A 13,302-nucleotide genomic window follows, 5' to 3' on the forward strand; every position below is an offset into this window, starting at 1 on the left:
CAAACAAGTCCTCCATTTAACTCAATTTCTACGAATGAATTGAACCCGATATCGGTAACTTTAAGGAATAAACAAAAACGACATTAATGGTTTTATGGTTTGGACTATTTTGTATTTAGTTACTTACTTGTCTTAACTTTATTGTTAATAGAAATGTTCCAAAAATGTGATGAAAAACCACACATGAACGACAAGCAGACGACAACAAATCTGATGTTGATTTCGCGAAACGTGCACGATAAAACAACAGAACGGAGTTTGAAGCATACGCGTATTTTAGACTTTAACGATATATTTCTCTTCTGCGCTCAAATCCATCATAACAGGCCATTGTGCTTCTCATTGGTGGCGTTTTCCGATGAACTCATCAAATAATACATTTCTCCGTAAGTGGTTTTGCGTCTCATCGATTTAAAATGGAAACGTCGATAGAGTTTCCACACAGAGTGTCTCCACCTACCGTGCGTGCCATGTTGGCGGTGTCCAATAGAAGACCGACAAACGGGAGGAGTCAAATCTCGTAAACCACGTCAGCTCACGCCCTCCTTTCTGCCAACGTCGGAAAGAGCGCGTGGCAAAAGACGCATTTGGTGGCTATATAAAGCTTAGGCTACTTTGACGGTGAGATGTTTCCCAGCGGGTCACTTGCCGAAATACAGAGTGTCATGTTCCCCGGCAAGCACATGGCTTCATTTGGTGGACTGCTTAACATCCTAGTGGTCCTGGTGTGTGTGACAAGGGACACCGTTACCGCCGACCTCGAACACACAAGCGGGGATAAAACTTTGGACAACTTGCACAGCACACATGTGTTACATAAAAGAGCACCCGGGTGGGGAAAGCGAAATGTAAATGACTCCCCTTATGACTATGGTTTGAGTTCCGTTTTGGGCTTGGGAGACGATATGGAAGGCATTATGACGTCAGAAGACAAACAGTGGGGCAAAAGGACATCTGAGTCGGACAAAATCGATACGGAGTCCGTTATCGAAGAGAAACGGGCTCCTGGGTGGGGGAAGAGGAACACCTATGGCCTGGATAAGAAAGCGCCAGGATGGGGTAAGAGAGCCCCAGGCTGGGGTAAACGTGCACCAGGCTGGGGTAAAAGAGCCCCAGGATGGGGTAAACGGGCACCAGGGTGGGGTAAACGCGCACCTGGATGGGGAAAACGCTCGCCTCTAGAATGCCACGAGTTGGATGAACAAGTCCAAGAGTACATGTTACATGCAATACAGGTGAGACTTTTGTTTTAATTCTTGTCATAGTTATCAGTATATATATATATATGTATGTATTTAAACAGACTGGCCGGGATTTTCTGCTTTTCAAGCATGTTCCCGACTATTAGAGATTTTTGTTTATAAATACTTAAACACAAGCAATGTGTTTTCTTATTTAGAATATCGATGTGCATTTCTGATCCATCTAATCCTTGTGGTAATCCAAACTAGATTTTATATCCCAATAATTTTGTACGTATAAAACTATATATTGTAAAGTACCTTATAACGAACCTCAAGGGATCATGATAGTTAGTTCGTTATAGAAGTAGTTCGTTGTACACATTTGCATAAGTTAGTCATAAATATATAGGTAGATAAACGGGACTTTATGATCATTTCGTTCTATGCAGTAGTTCGTTCTAAGCATGTTCGTTATAAGCGTACTTTACTGTGGTAGGAAATAAAGAGACGTTTAAGCTAATATAAATATAAGGGCGATAAGAAACGCACTTGATGTAGAGACATTGATCTTCTGAAAAAGAACATTAATTTTATTTTAGTCATAAAAAGTTTCAAAAACATGTGCTCACAGAGCCTGACCTGAGTTTGGCTGCAATCGTAAGATGCTTTCGAGCAACCGATTCATTTAACATTTAATTCTGTAACATTCATAAAGTCGCGTCGTCAGATTATTTTTCCACTTCAAATCTGTTTATACGACACAATCTAATGTGGCTAATGACAAATGCTGTTTTGGTTTTACTTCTTAAACATATTGAACGAAAGATACACGAATATATTATTTTAGTTGGGTTTTTAAAAATTTATTTTAAATTATTTAATTTGAATCCGATTAGTTTTTACGTTTAGTATCAATGTATTGTGAATGTTTTACGCCCATATATATATATATATATATATATATATATATATATATATATATATATATATATTCGCCTTTCGTTATAGTACTAAAAATAAAAATAACGTATGTGGTTATTGTCTTGTATTAGTAAGCATTTGTTGTCCTGTGTTCCAAGTACTACTGAAGGTAAGAGGTAGCCCAATGGTTTATTCGCTCGCCTGATGCGCGGTCGGTCTAGGATTGTCCCCTGTCGGTGTGTCCATTGGGGTTTTTCTCTTTCTAGCCAATGCACCATGACTGATATATCAAAGGCCGTGGTATGTATTATCGTCTCTGTGGGATAATGCATATAAAAGACACCTTGTCAATAATGGAAAATTGTAGCGGGTTTCCTCTCTAAGAATATATGTCAAAATTACCAAATATTTGACATCCAATAGCCGATAATTAATAACATAACAAAATTACTAGCCCATCAAATGCCACTAGTTTTTAAATTTAACATACAAGTATGTGTGTGCCAATACATTATAGTTTTAAGATCGCGATGTTCATATAACTTTAGTAATTAGTAAATATTTTTACCGTTCTTATTGGAAGTGTTCTGACTGAAACTGTAATAAATACAATGACATTTCAATAAAATGTACCATTGTATTTTGCAAAGATACTTGCAGATACTCAGTATTGCAGAAATTAAGTTTCTGGGCATATTTGGTCAAAGTAAAAATGCACCGGATGTACGGACATTAACATTAACAGTAGATTAAAATGAACATGAGTACATGTCATCACAACTATACTAGTCTGCGAGTGGAAATAATCTTTGTGGTGGTGCAAGAAGGATGAAATCTGCAGTAAAGGATCTCCTCGGGAGTGGCTGTTTTGCACTAGTTTGCCAAATACCCATTCGACTCTGCATTGTGCAGAGATACGGCTCTGATCACGTATTACGGTCTTGTCGTTCAGCTTCTAAACAGGCATCAGCCGGAAGTATCATAGGTCATTTTAAAATTTTCAGAGGACGTCCATTTAGCGTTTCACCACCAATACAACAAAATGACACCAGACGAAACATTATGAACTATACGATTCTGTTAAAGAGACATGCCCTAGTTTTTAAACACTAAGACATATTGTTTTACTATTAGAGCCGTTTTTGATAATTGAAATCATACTTTACTTAGATTTTATTGTTTACATTATCCATTTCCGTAAATTCGAAGTGTTTCTGGTCATCCTGATATTTTTAATATCACAAAATGCATTTCTCATATTTTTAAAAACACACGTGCGTTTGAGAAGTAACAGCTATGGAGTCCAGTTTTAATCTATTTTAGAGGGTATTTCACCATTTCAAAGTCACAGACTCATGTTTCACTCAATTGTAACTCTATCCAAATGTGTTACAGGTTTGTAGATTAACTAAACTTAGTGTTAATTGTCAAAGGTTGAAACTAGGGTATGTCCCTTTACGAGTACATATGCAATGTAGTAACAATGACGACATCCGTGTTTTTCTTTCGATAAAACCACAATGGGCAATTCCACGGGGACTGACGTTACATTTTCGGGAGAATTATGAATTCCAAATACCTGTTCCTTGTGTGTGCAAGCATGCCGAGCTTTAAGGTTTGTGGCGTATATCACGGGCCAAAGTTTACTGAAACAATGTTTAGACGTTATCTGTGATAGAAAGATGCAAAAATAATATAACAATTGGCAAACAATTACCAAAGGTCTACTCGTTTTTAATTAATTTTGTTGAGTATATTATTAGTGTGGGCTTTACTATATTATGTACAGGGCTCAGTGAGCCGGGGAATTTGTACCCAATCCATTCGCTTTTAAAAACAATAACATATGTTTCAATCTTATCAAACCGAAAAAGAAAATCGCAACAGAAAGTCAATGATATAAGTTTCTGTCAATACATTTCACATCTAAAACTTCGACTTCGTAAACATCACTTTATTTCTGTCATCAGCCAAGGTGCCGGATGTAACCCAGTGGCAAAACGCTAGCCTTATGTGACTTGGATATCAAAGGCCGTGATATGTGCTATCCTGTCTGTGGGATGGTGCATACAAAATATTCCATGTCACTCATAAACTATGTAGCGGGTTTCGTATATTATCATATGTTTGACATCCAATAGCCGATCATTAATAAATCAATGTGTTCTGGTGATGTCGTTAAAGAAACCAAAGTTTAACTTTATCTCCATCCACCTCCTCCGACAGAAACAGTGAGTGTCAGGTACGTGTGTCTTGGAGGTTTCGTCCTAGTCTTGTTCTTGTTTTACGGTTTTGTCTTTTGGCGGTGCAAGAAGGATGCATTGTCCAGTATAGGATGCCCATTCGACTCTGCAGAATGCAGAGATACGGTCTTCATTGTGGTTGTTTGTTTTGTCATTCAGACTGAATAAATATCTTTCAGATCGGAATCAGTCTAGCTTGACGCACCCTTTTTTATATTATATAGTCGATATTGTCAGACGAGATATCGTTTTCGTATCAGACGAGAACATTTAGTTGTCCGAACACATCGCAGTGAGAACTTTCTTGTGACGTATATAACGAGCAGGCCTATAGCGAAATGTATCGACGAAATTCTAAAGTATGATCTAATTTAAACGGTTAAATAAAATAAAAAATATAGGAGAGTCAGCACCTTTAGCGAATACCTGATATCATCACTTGTGTGATAGTGATTCGTGAGTGCATGTCATCACAGCTTACGTATTTCAGTGAACTCTGTCCTGTGTTAGTGATTTTAGTAAATACCATCACATGTCAATAAGATGTATTTTACAGAGATACTCAGTATGGTCAAAGTTTAAACACAACGGATGTACGAAAATTAGTATTAACATTAAATTAAAATTAACACGAGTGCATGTCATCACAACTATCTTTATTCCAATGAGCTCTGTCCGGTGCTAGATTTGATTTAGCAAATTAGTCTGAGTAGCAGTCCTCTCTGGTGGTGCAAGTGGGATGAAATCTCCAGTAAATGAGCGGAGCGGATAATTTTGTCATGTTCATATACCACGAAGGCTTCGACCATGTCTGTCCCGGTTCCTGTCTCTGGATAGCCAGGGGCCTGATCCGGGACAGACCCAGTAAGTGATCTCCTCAGGAGTGTCTGACCTCCTACGGACGAGACACTAGATCACGGCCTTGATCACGTGTTACGGTTTTGTCGTTCAGATTAATACTGCTAATAAGATCCGAACCTATCGTGTTTCATTTTCGCATCAGACGAGACCATTAAGTTGGGCACAGCATCGTTATGAGCCTAGTTGGGAGTTAATCAAACCCACACAGAACTCCCACATTTCAAGAGGTGAACATTGTCTAACAGTTAGTTGTTATTGGTGTATCACGTTGCCACGTAGCATCATCCGCCTACATACTAAGTAGACAATATAACCCGAGAAAGAAAAATAATTGAAACAGGTGATCTTCCTTGTAAGAATACCTATTTTTAATTTACAAAACAAATAACCAATTACAAAGTATACACTTCCTTTAGAATCAGTTTACGAGGTGGTGGGGGATCTTAAATGAGAACAACATAAAGAAAACACCCCCCACCTCCCACCCACCCAAATTAGAAAAGAAAAAGAAAAGAAATAATCAATATATATTGTAATAATGTTTTTTAGATAATAAAATATATTTCCAATTTGTAGTCAAGTGAAAAGCCAACTTTCTCAAGTATCGAGCGTAACGCGGTATTTTAGCTTCACCAGCTGACACTATAATCAGTCGCAAATTCAATTTATCCATAATCTGTATTCGTCATCCGCATACGTATGATCTAAGACTCACATAAACATTAAAGGCGCAGTCCCAAGTTCAAACCCGTGAAAATGGACACTGAGTTTAGTTCATCTACAAACAGGCAACACATTTGGATACGGTTATTATTAGAGTGACGCTAAAATCTGTGATACTATTGCCAGTCTCGATAACCATTACCTTTCAGACGAACGTGCGTTTTTAGAATTACGGAAAATGTGTTTTGGGGTATTGCAAAAACTTGGATGACCAGAACCCCTTCGTGTGTACGAAAATAAATATTCCAAATAATAAAATGTAAGTACTTCTAATTGATATTATCAAAAACGGTTTTGATAGTGAAATATACGTCGTAGTGTTTGAAAAAACTAGGGTCAGTCACTTTAACACTTCCGTCAATCAAGTCTTTTTGCGATTAGGGCCAAGGTTCGACACCTAAAAATAGGCCACGTTGGGCTAATTTACATTCATGAGCTGATGACGAGGAAGAATTGGTACTATTGTTCGCAGCTGCATATTAAAATGGCCTAAAGTGATGTGTTTCATAGAACCCAACATTACTTAGAAAAAGGTGCTGTCCCTAATATTTCGATTTGTCATGTTAATAATTATGTTTCGGTATCTAATATTCATAAATGACAATGAACAACCCCTACAATTGCCCACGGTAATCGGCAATGCCGTGGTTTTTGCCGTTGAGGTTTTAATTCTTCACGGAACTTTGTTGGGTTTTTTGCTGTGGACTACAATGTATATTCGATTTTCTTCTTTTTTTTGCCATAGACTTTTAATGAATAAAAAACAAAACAAAATAGCATCTACCATACATACTTCCTTGAATCCCAATAGAGGTGGGTATTGTTTCTGAACATGCTTTCCTTTAACGTACCGTTCCGTATTTACATGCCAAAATGGAGATAAGAATAAGAATATATATTTATCACTTAAATCATCAATTAATTTTTTTATTTTATTACAGCCATGTGTCTTGTCATACTAACTAATATACATGTTGCTGTTTATTACGCCATACTAGCTAACATACATGAAGCTGTTTATTACCTTATAATAGCCAAGATACATGTAGCTGTTTATTACGTCATAATAGCTAACATACACGCAGCTGTTTATTACGTCATAATAGCCAACATATATGTAGCTGTTTATTACGTCATAATGGTCAACATACATATAGCTGTTTATTACGTCATAATAGCCAACATACATATAGCTGTTCATTACGTCATAATGGCCAACTTAGGTCTCACTACACAGATGTCATCTGCCATTGAAACACATGTTAAATTGCCCAACTTCAAATGAGGATTGCCAATAGAATGGGTTCTCATTTGCAGTAACAACATACACCATTGCAAACATACATTGTATAAGCATTTATTTTCACTCCAAAATTGAGAACATTTCCGTCTCAGTTTTTTCCTATATGACCGCATCTGGCTGAAGTACCGGTCCGAACAGGTGGTTCATTAACCGATTCACTTCGGCTGTCTCCTGCGCTATATAGCCATATCCCAAAAGGTCAATGCACAATATTACACAACAACATGGACAAAATACAGCCAGAAGGCTTACCATTAAACATACATATTGTTTTAATTCTTCATCATTTCCTAGAAGTGAATATGTGAACCATAACGTGTGTCACAATTAGGAACTATAGTGGACCGTCATCAATCAACTCTCATCCGGAAGTGATCTGTGTATTGAGACCATACATGTAGTTGTTTATTACGTCATAATGGCCAACATACATGTAGTTGTTTATTACGTCATAATGGCCAACATACATGTAGCTGTATATTACGTCATAATGGCCAACATACATGTATCTGTTACATCAGGGGCAGCATTTAGCTCAGTCGGTTGAATGCTCGGTTGGGGTGGCTGCGTGATTGGGAGTTTTGATCGTTCCAAACAGTTTACAACAACTGGACACAGACCGTGGCTTGTGCGTTCCTTTATGTGTTATGTGGGAAAATGTAAAATAAAGATCCCTCGCTGCATTAGGAAAACTGTAGCGGGTTATCTCTGATGACTACGCGTCAGAATTACCAAATGTTTGAGATCCAATTTTAAACCGATGATTAATTAATCAATCTGCTCTAGTGGTGTCGTTAAACAAAACAAACGTTTAACTGTTTATTACATCATAATAGCCAAAATACATGTAGCTGTTTACTACGTCATAATGGCCAACATACATGCATGTTTGTTTAAGGATAGTCTGTTATTTCTTTTACGTTGATCATAAAAAAAAAGAAAAAAAAGAAAAGAAAAGAAAATGAATTTTGTTTGGTTCATACCCAGATGAACGTAAAATAAATAAAAGACAATACTTATAATTAAATTTGAAGCATACTTGCTAATAATAACACTAAAACTTCATACTTTATTTTGATTTATTTTTGGTCTATAAACAATAAAGCTTAGACAACTTGCCCATATAAAATGACGTCATCATAATTATATGACAATCCCTGACGACGTAATTTTTACGCCCATCGACAATTGAACAAACATACATTGCTACGTCTGGGATGACATTATGTTGTAATGAATGTAACGGAAATTTAATTATTAGGCTTACGTCATAAAAGCTAACATACATGTAGCTATTTACTATGTCATAAAAGCAGTAATACAGGTAGCTGGTTATTATGTCATATCAGCCAACATCTCAGTGTACTTTCATCAATTTAAAGTCAAAACCTGACATGGGTGACTTTTATTGTGACAATAATTACAGTATGATGTACCAGTTTTCTAATACTGTGGTCCATTCAAATGAATAAAGAAAAGAATTACGCCGGGTTCCTTCCATTTGTCACCGAGTCATTGGAATGAAACGAAAATAGTTGATTATTAAATGGGAAACAAAACATGGGAATAAAATGCTTCATGTTTCCTGATGTCACTAGACAGATGAATGGGATAAGACAAAAGTACTTACTTGTTAGGAGTGGGGTTAGTGGACGGATATTGTCTCTTAAAGGGACATTCCTGACTTTAAAGCCAATAAAATAGACAGTAATATGGATTAGTAAACTCACCTGTAATACATTTGTGTAAAACAATAAATGAAAAGTGCGAAATTGAAATACTTACATAGAACAATACTTTTGGGATTCCCCATGACACGATTATTTGAAATCCTCGCGGAAAGGTGAAGGTCAGAGGTCGCAGTGATGACGAGAACACAAATTTCCCACAATGCAATATTCAACATGGCTTCGGTGAGTACACGTTTTTGGGATGCAGTCGATTCGGCCACTAGACAATTTGTCCACGGACGATTCGTCCACTGAAAATTCGTCCACTGAGGAACTCGAGACGATTCGTCCACTACAAAAAATCAGTTCCGGACGATTCGTCCACTGGGTTTTTATTTCCCCAGTACATTTCCATGGGTGAAAGTTTTCCGGCATATGCCGGATTTTCCGATTTTTCTGGGTCTCTATGGGTCGTTTTTCCAAATCGTGTAAATCCGTTGAGATTTTCATAGGGGGGTGGGTAGGGGTTATGACCCAACTTCTCCGATTGTTGATAGATGATTACTCCAAAGTTCAACAAAACGTTTGATTCTACAACCTAGTTTTAGCAATGATTCAGTCCGAGAAAGTTCCCCGATCTAGCAGATGCACATTTCAGTAAGTGCGCGGTGTTTGTTTGTTTGTGTGGGGTTTTTTTTTTTTTTTTTTTTTTGGGGGGGGGGGGGGGGGGGGGGGTACGGAGATCGCCGATTCTTTCGTTCGATTCCGACAAAACTGACTCAATGCGATCACCAGTCAACGGAAACACAAAATCGCAGTCCGTGAAACGAGATCCGGAAAGTTGAATCAAGTCATAAAGTCTTCCGACGCGGATGGCTTGCATTACCTATTTACCACATCGTGACATGCGAGATAATGTACGAGCGAGTGGACGAATCGTCAGTGGACGAATCGTCCGGGGCATGATAATGAATACAAACAGTTAATAAAAAATGGATATTAATGTTGAATTCTAACTCTATTTTACTTTTTTGGTTATAGTATACCACAAAATAATGTTAAGAAACGATTACAATGTCAAAGAAATAACTATTAATATGTATGAAAAAAATGCAGTCATCGAGTGGACCAATCGTCCGTGGACGAACTGTCCAGTGGACGAACTGTATGGAAAGCACGTTTTTAATATTATTTATTTTTTAATATTGACGTTTTGCATTGATTACCAACGACTTTCCATTTGTTTCCTACAAGTCAGTAGTATTACAAAAAAAAAAAATTTTTTCGTTAAACTAAGCGATACGAATGGACGCATTTTAAAAGAAACAAGTAGAAATGATGCCGATAACAATTCCAAGATTTCATAATAATGTTCTTTTTTTTTTTTTTTTTTCAACTTCAACAACTTTTTTATCTTGTCTCTTTTCTATTGCCTTCGGCTTGGCAAGCCTTCTAATCGTTCTAGCATTTAGGGTTAGGGTCACTTGTACTTATAGCTATAGAGATCTATATATGTTGGAAAGATTGGAACTTTGTCCATTAGTCAACTCGCCCCAACCCAAGCATTATACTCATAATACTGTGATGGTGCAATTTTATGGGTATCTGGTCGTTTCGGTTGCTAGTCACTTCGTACCTTGGTCCTTTCGTACCATAGTCCTTTCGTAGCTTGGTTCTTTTGTACCATAGTCATTTCGTACCTAATTTGGTCCTTTCGTACCATTGCAAAATTGAAAGTCATATCGTACCCAATCTAATTAGGTATATAAGATGCAAACACCACCTGCAACTGACTTTATAAATCATTAAATATTTAATTTTGTCCCTAAAAAAAGATCAAGTCATTTTGTACCATACACTGAAACAAATTTGTTGTTAATTTAAGGGCGTTTCTGATCAGCAAAAACAAAAAACATATTGTCATTGTGTATAAGTAATAAACATGAGCAATTGGCTGATTTGGTAATCGATAGGGTAGTCAATGTTTTCAGTGGTTGTTATTGTTTATTTCTTAAAAAAATAAGATAATAAGTAATAATAAGTAATATTCGACCATTTCAGCTGGTAACTGAAAAAAATTGTTCATATTTATTTATTTATTTATTTATTATTATTAGCATATTTATTAATTATGAATGTGAAAAAAGCACACTTTGGTCAATTGGAGCCAATTTCAGAAAACATCGAAGTTGGCCGTTAGTAGTACATACCAAATACGGCTCTTGTCAGGTAAAATGGAAATAACAGTTGACAGGTGTTATGGTAAATCAATAACGATATGCTGCACAATAATGTGTTCTGATTTTCAAACTGTCAAAGTAAATTTAAAAAACAAAACAAAAAAAACACTGCTTTTATGCTATGGTCGATTCGTTTTTTATATACTGGTATGAAATGACTATGGTATGGAAAGACTTCTCACAATGGTACGAAATAACTAAGGTACGAAATGACTTTTTGCAATGGTACGAAATGACTAGGGTACGAAATGACCAGGCAGCATGGTATTTACATGTGCTCTACGTCACAAAAAGGTCACGTGATGCGCTTCAAATGCATGACAAGTCGAAGGGAATCCGCCGTCTAAAAATAGACTTTATTTGACGGTTGAAGGGAAAAATAAATTGATACGTACGAAAAAATGTTTGGCAAAAATGCATATTGAGCTACTACGAACATTTGGGGGACCAAAAACACATTGGATATAGATATTCTGGACAAGGAAATGTAAGTAAATTTCATTCTAACAATTAAAAAAGGTTTTATTAGCCGGAAACTTTATAGCATTGCAACAAAGTCAGGAATGTCCCTTTAACGAATATGTATTGGTAAAAGATCTTAGCTTCCTGGCTGTCGGTTTTGCTACCATTCAGATCATTTATTAATTGAGCTTACCGCGGTCAGTCAATTCAGCCTTGTGTTATCTCCAACCGATTTCAGGAATATTTACTCTCTTCGATAAGATTTTCTTACTGTTTTACACAATTTCGTGAGTCTTTATGTCAATCTCATCGATGAAAATGACATCCTTCAAGATCTGTACGAAATTGAAGATGTTTATCTTTTATTCACTAATCGGTTGAAACTTTTTGTGTAGCTTGTATCAAGTTTACAGGTTGGCAAAGGTGGCATGCCTCACTAGGATAATATAATGGAAACAGAATGAAAATATTAAGTTTAAGTTTTGGTTAACGTCACCACTGGAGCACATCGATGGTCTATGGGATGTCGAACTTTTTATAATTTTGCCATAATTATAGAGAGGAAACCCACTGCATTTTCCCATTAGTAGCAAGAGATATTTTATATATGCACCATCCCACAGACAGGATAGCACATACCACGACCTTTCATATACCAGTCGTGGTGTATTGGCTGGAACGAGAAATAGCCCAACGGGCCCACCGACGGGGATCAATCCTAGACCGACCGCGCATCACTGGGTTACGTCCCGCCCCTCGATCACATTAAACAATAAACGAACAACTAACTGCTACATGTACAATTCCTATAGCAGCTCTTCGTAATTAGAGTATCACATGGATTATCATGGGCATTTAACGCTTTATTTATTTTATTTTATATTGTTCAGAAACAGGTACCACATGACATTGTGTCGACGTTTGGTCGTATAAAATAATACTTCGTTGGCATAGTCATGCTTCTTGTATTTCGGTGGAAATGGGTGGGTTTTTTTTTTTACATTAAAATGGATGTCGATGTATTGCCAATCGGATCGTCATCATACTGACACTGACGTTCACGTGTAGGAGTGTTTCCGCATGTCCCAACTTCGATTAGAAGTCAATGGTTCGTAGTACGAAATTTAAGAAAAGTACATTTATAATTTTTACTTAAAAGCAAATATTATTTAATTAAAGGTACTTTGCCATGAAAATAATCTTAGTAATATTTCTGTCAAATTACTTATAAACTTTGTTTTATTTAATAACCATCAGCCATTGGATGTCAGACATTTTGATATAGTATTAGAGAGGAAACCCGCTACAATGTCCCATTAGTAGCAATGAATCATTTATATGCACATACCACAGACAGGATAGCACATACCACGGCCTATGATATACCAGTCGTGGTCCACTGGCTGGAACGCGAAATTGCCCAATGGATCTACCGATGGGGATCGATCCCAGACCGTCCGCGCATCAGGCGAAAGCTTTATCACTGGGCTACTTCCCGTCCCCGTAAATAAATAATGATAGTTCCTTGATTAAAATATTATTTAAAATATTACTGGCGCGCTATAAAGTGACAGTCTTCTTACAGACGAAGTTGGACCCATATTATACTTACAGAAATAAATAAGGGATAACAGGAAGTCTAAACGCAAATAATAACTGCAAACAAAACCGTGTATAAATAGTGACAGGGAGTCA

At 36.8% G+C, this 13,302-nt stretch overlaps 1 protein-coding gene across 1 annotated transcript in view; it reads left to right on the forward strand.

Annotated features, from left to right (window-relative positions):
* The first annotated feature begins 597 nt into the window (after positions 1-597).
* LOC121384127 (cerebral peptide 1-like) overlaps positions 598-13,302 on the forward strand; it is a 54,498-nt gene continuing 41,793 nt past the window's right edge. Inside the window, exon 1 of the mRNA XM_041514367.1 lies at positions 598-1,235. Within this exon, the coding sequence (XP_041370301.1) occupies positions 627-1,235 (609 nt within the window). The 5' untranslated portion in view covers positions 598-626. The remainder of the gene's footprint in view (positions 1,236-13,302) is intronic.

The sequence above is a fragment of the Gigantopelta aegis genome, chromosome 10, assembly GCF_016097555.1.
Source record: "Gigantopelta aegis isolate Gae_Host chromosome 10, Gae_host_genome, whole genome shotgun sequence".
Taxonomy (NCBI): domain Eukaryota; kingdom Metazoa; phylum Mollusca; class Gastropoda; order Neomphalida; family Peltospiridae; genus Gigantopelta; species Gigantopelta aegis.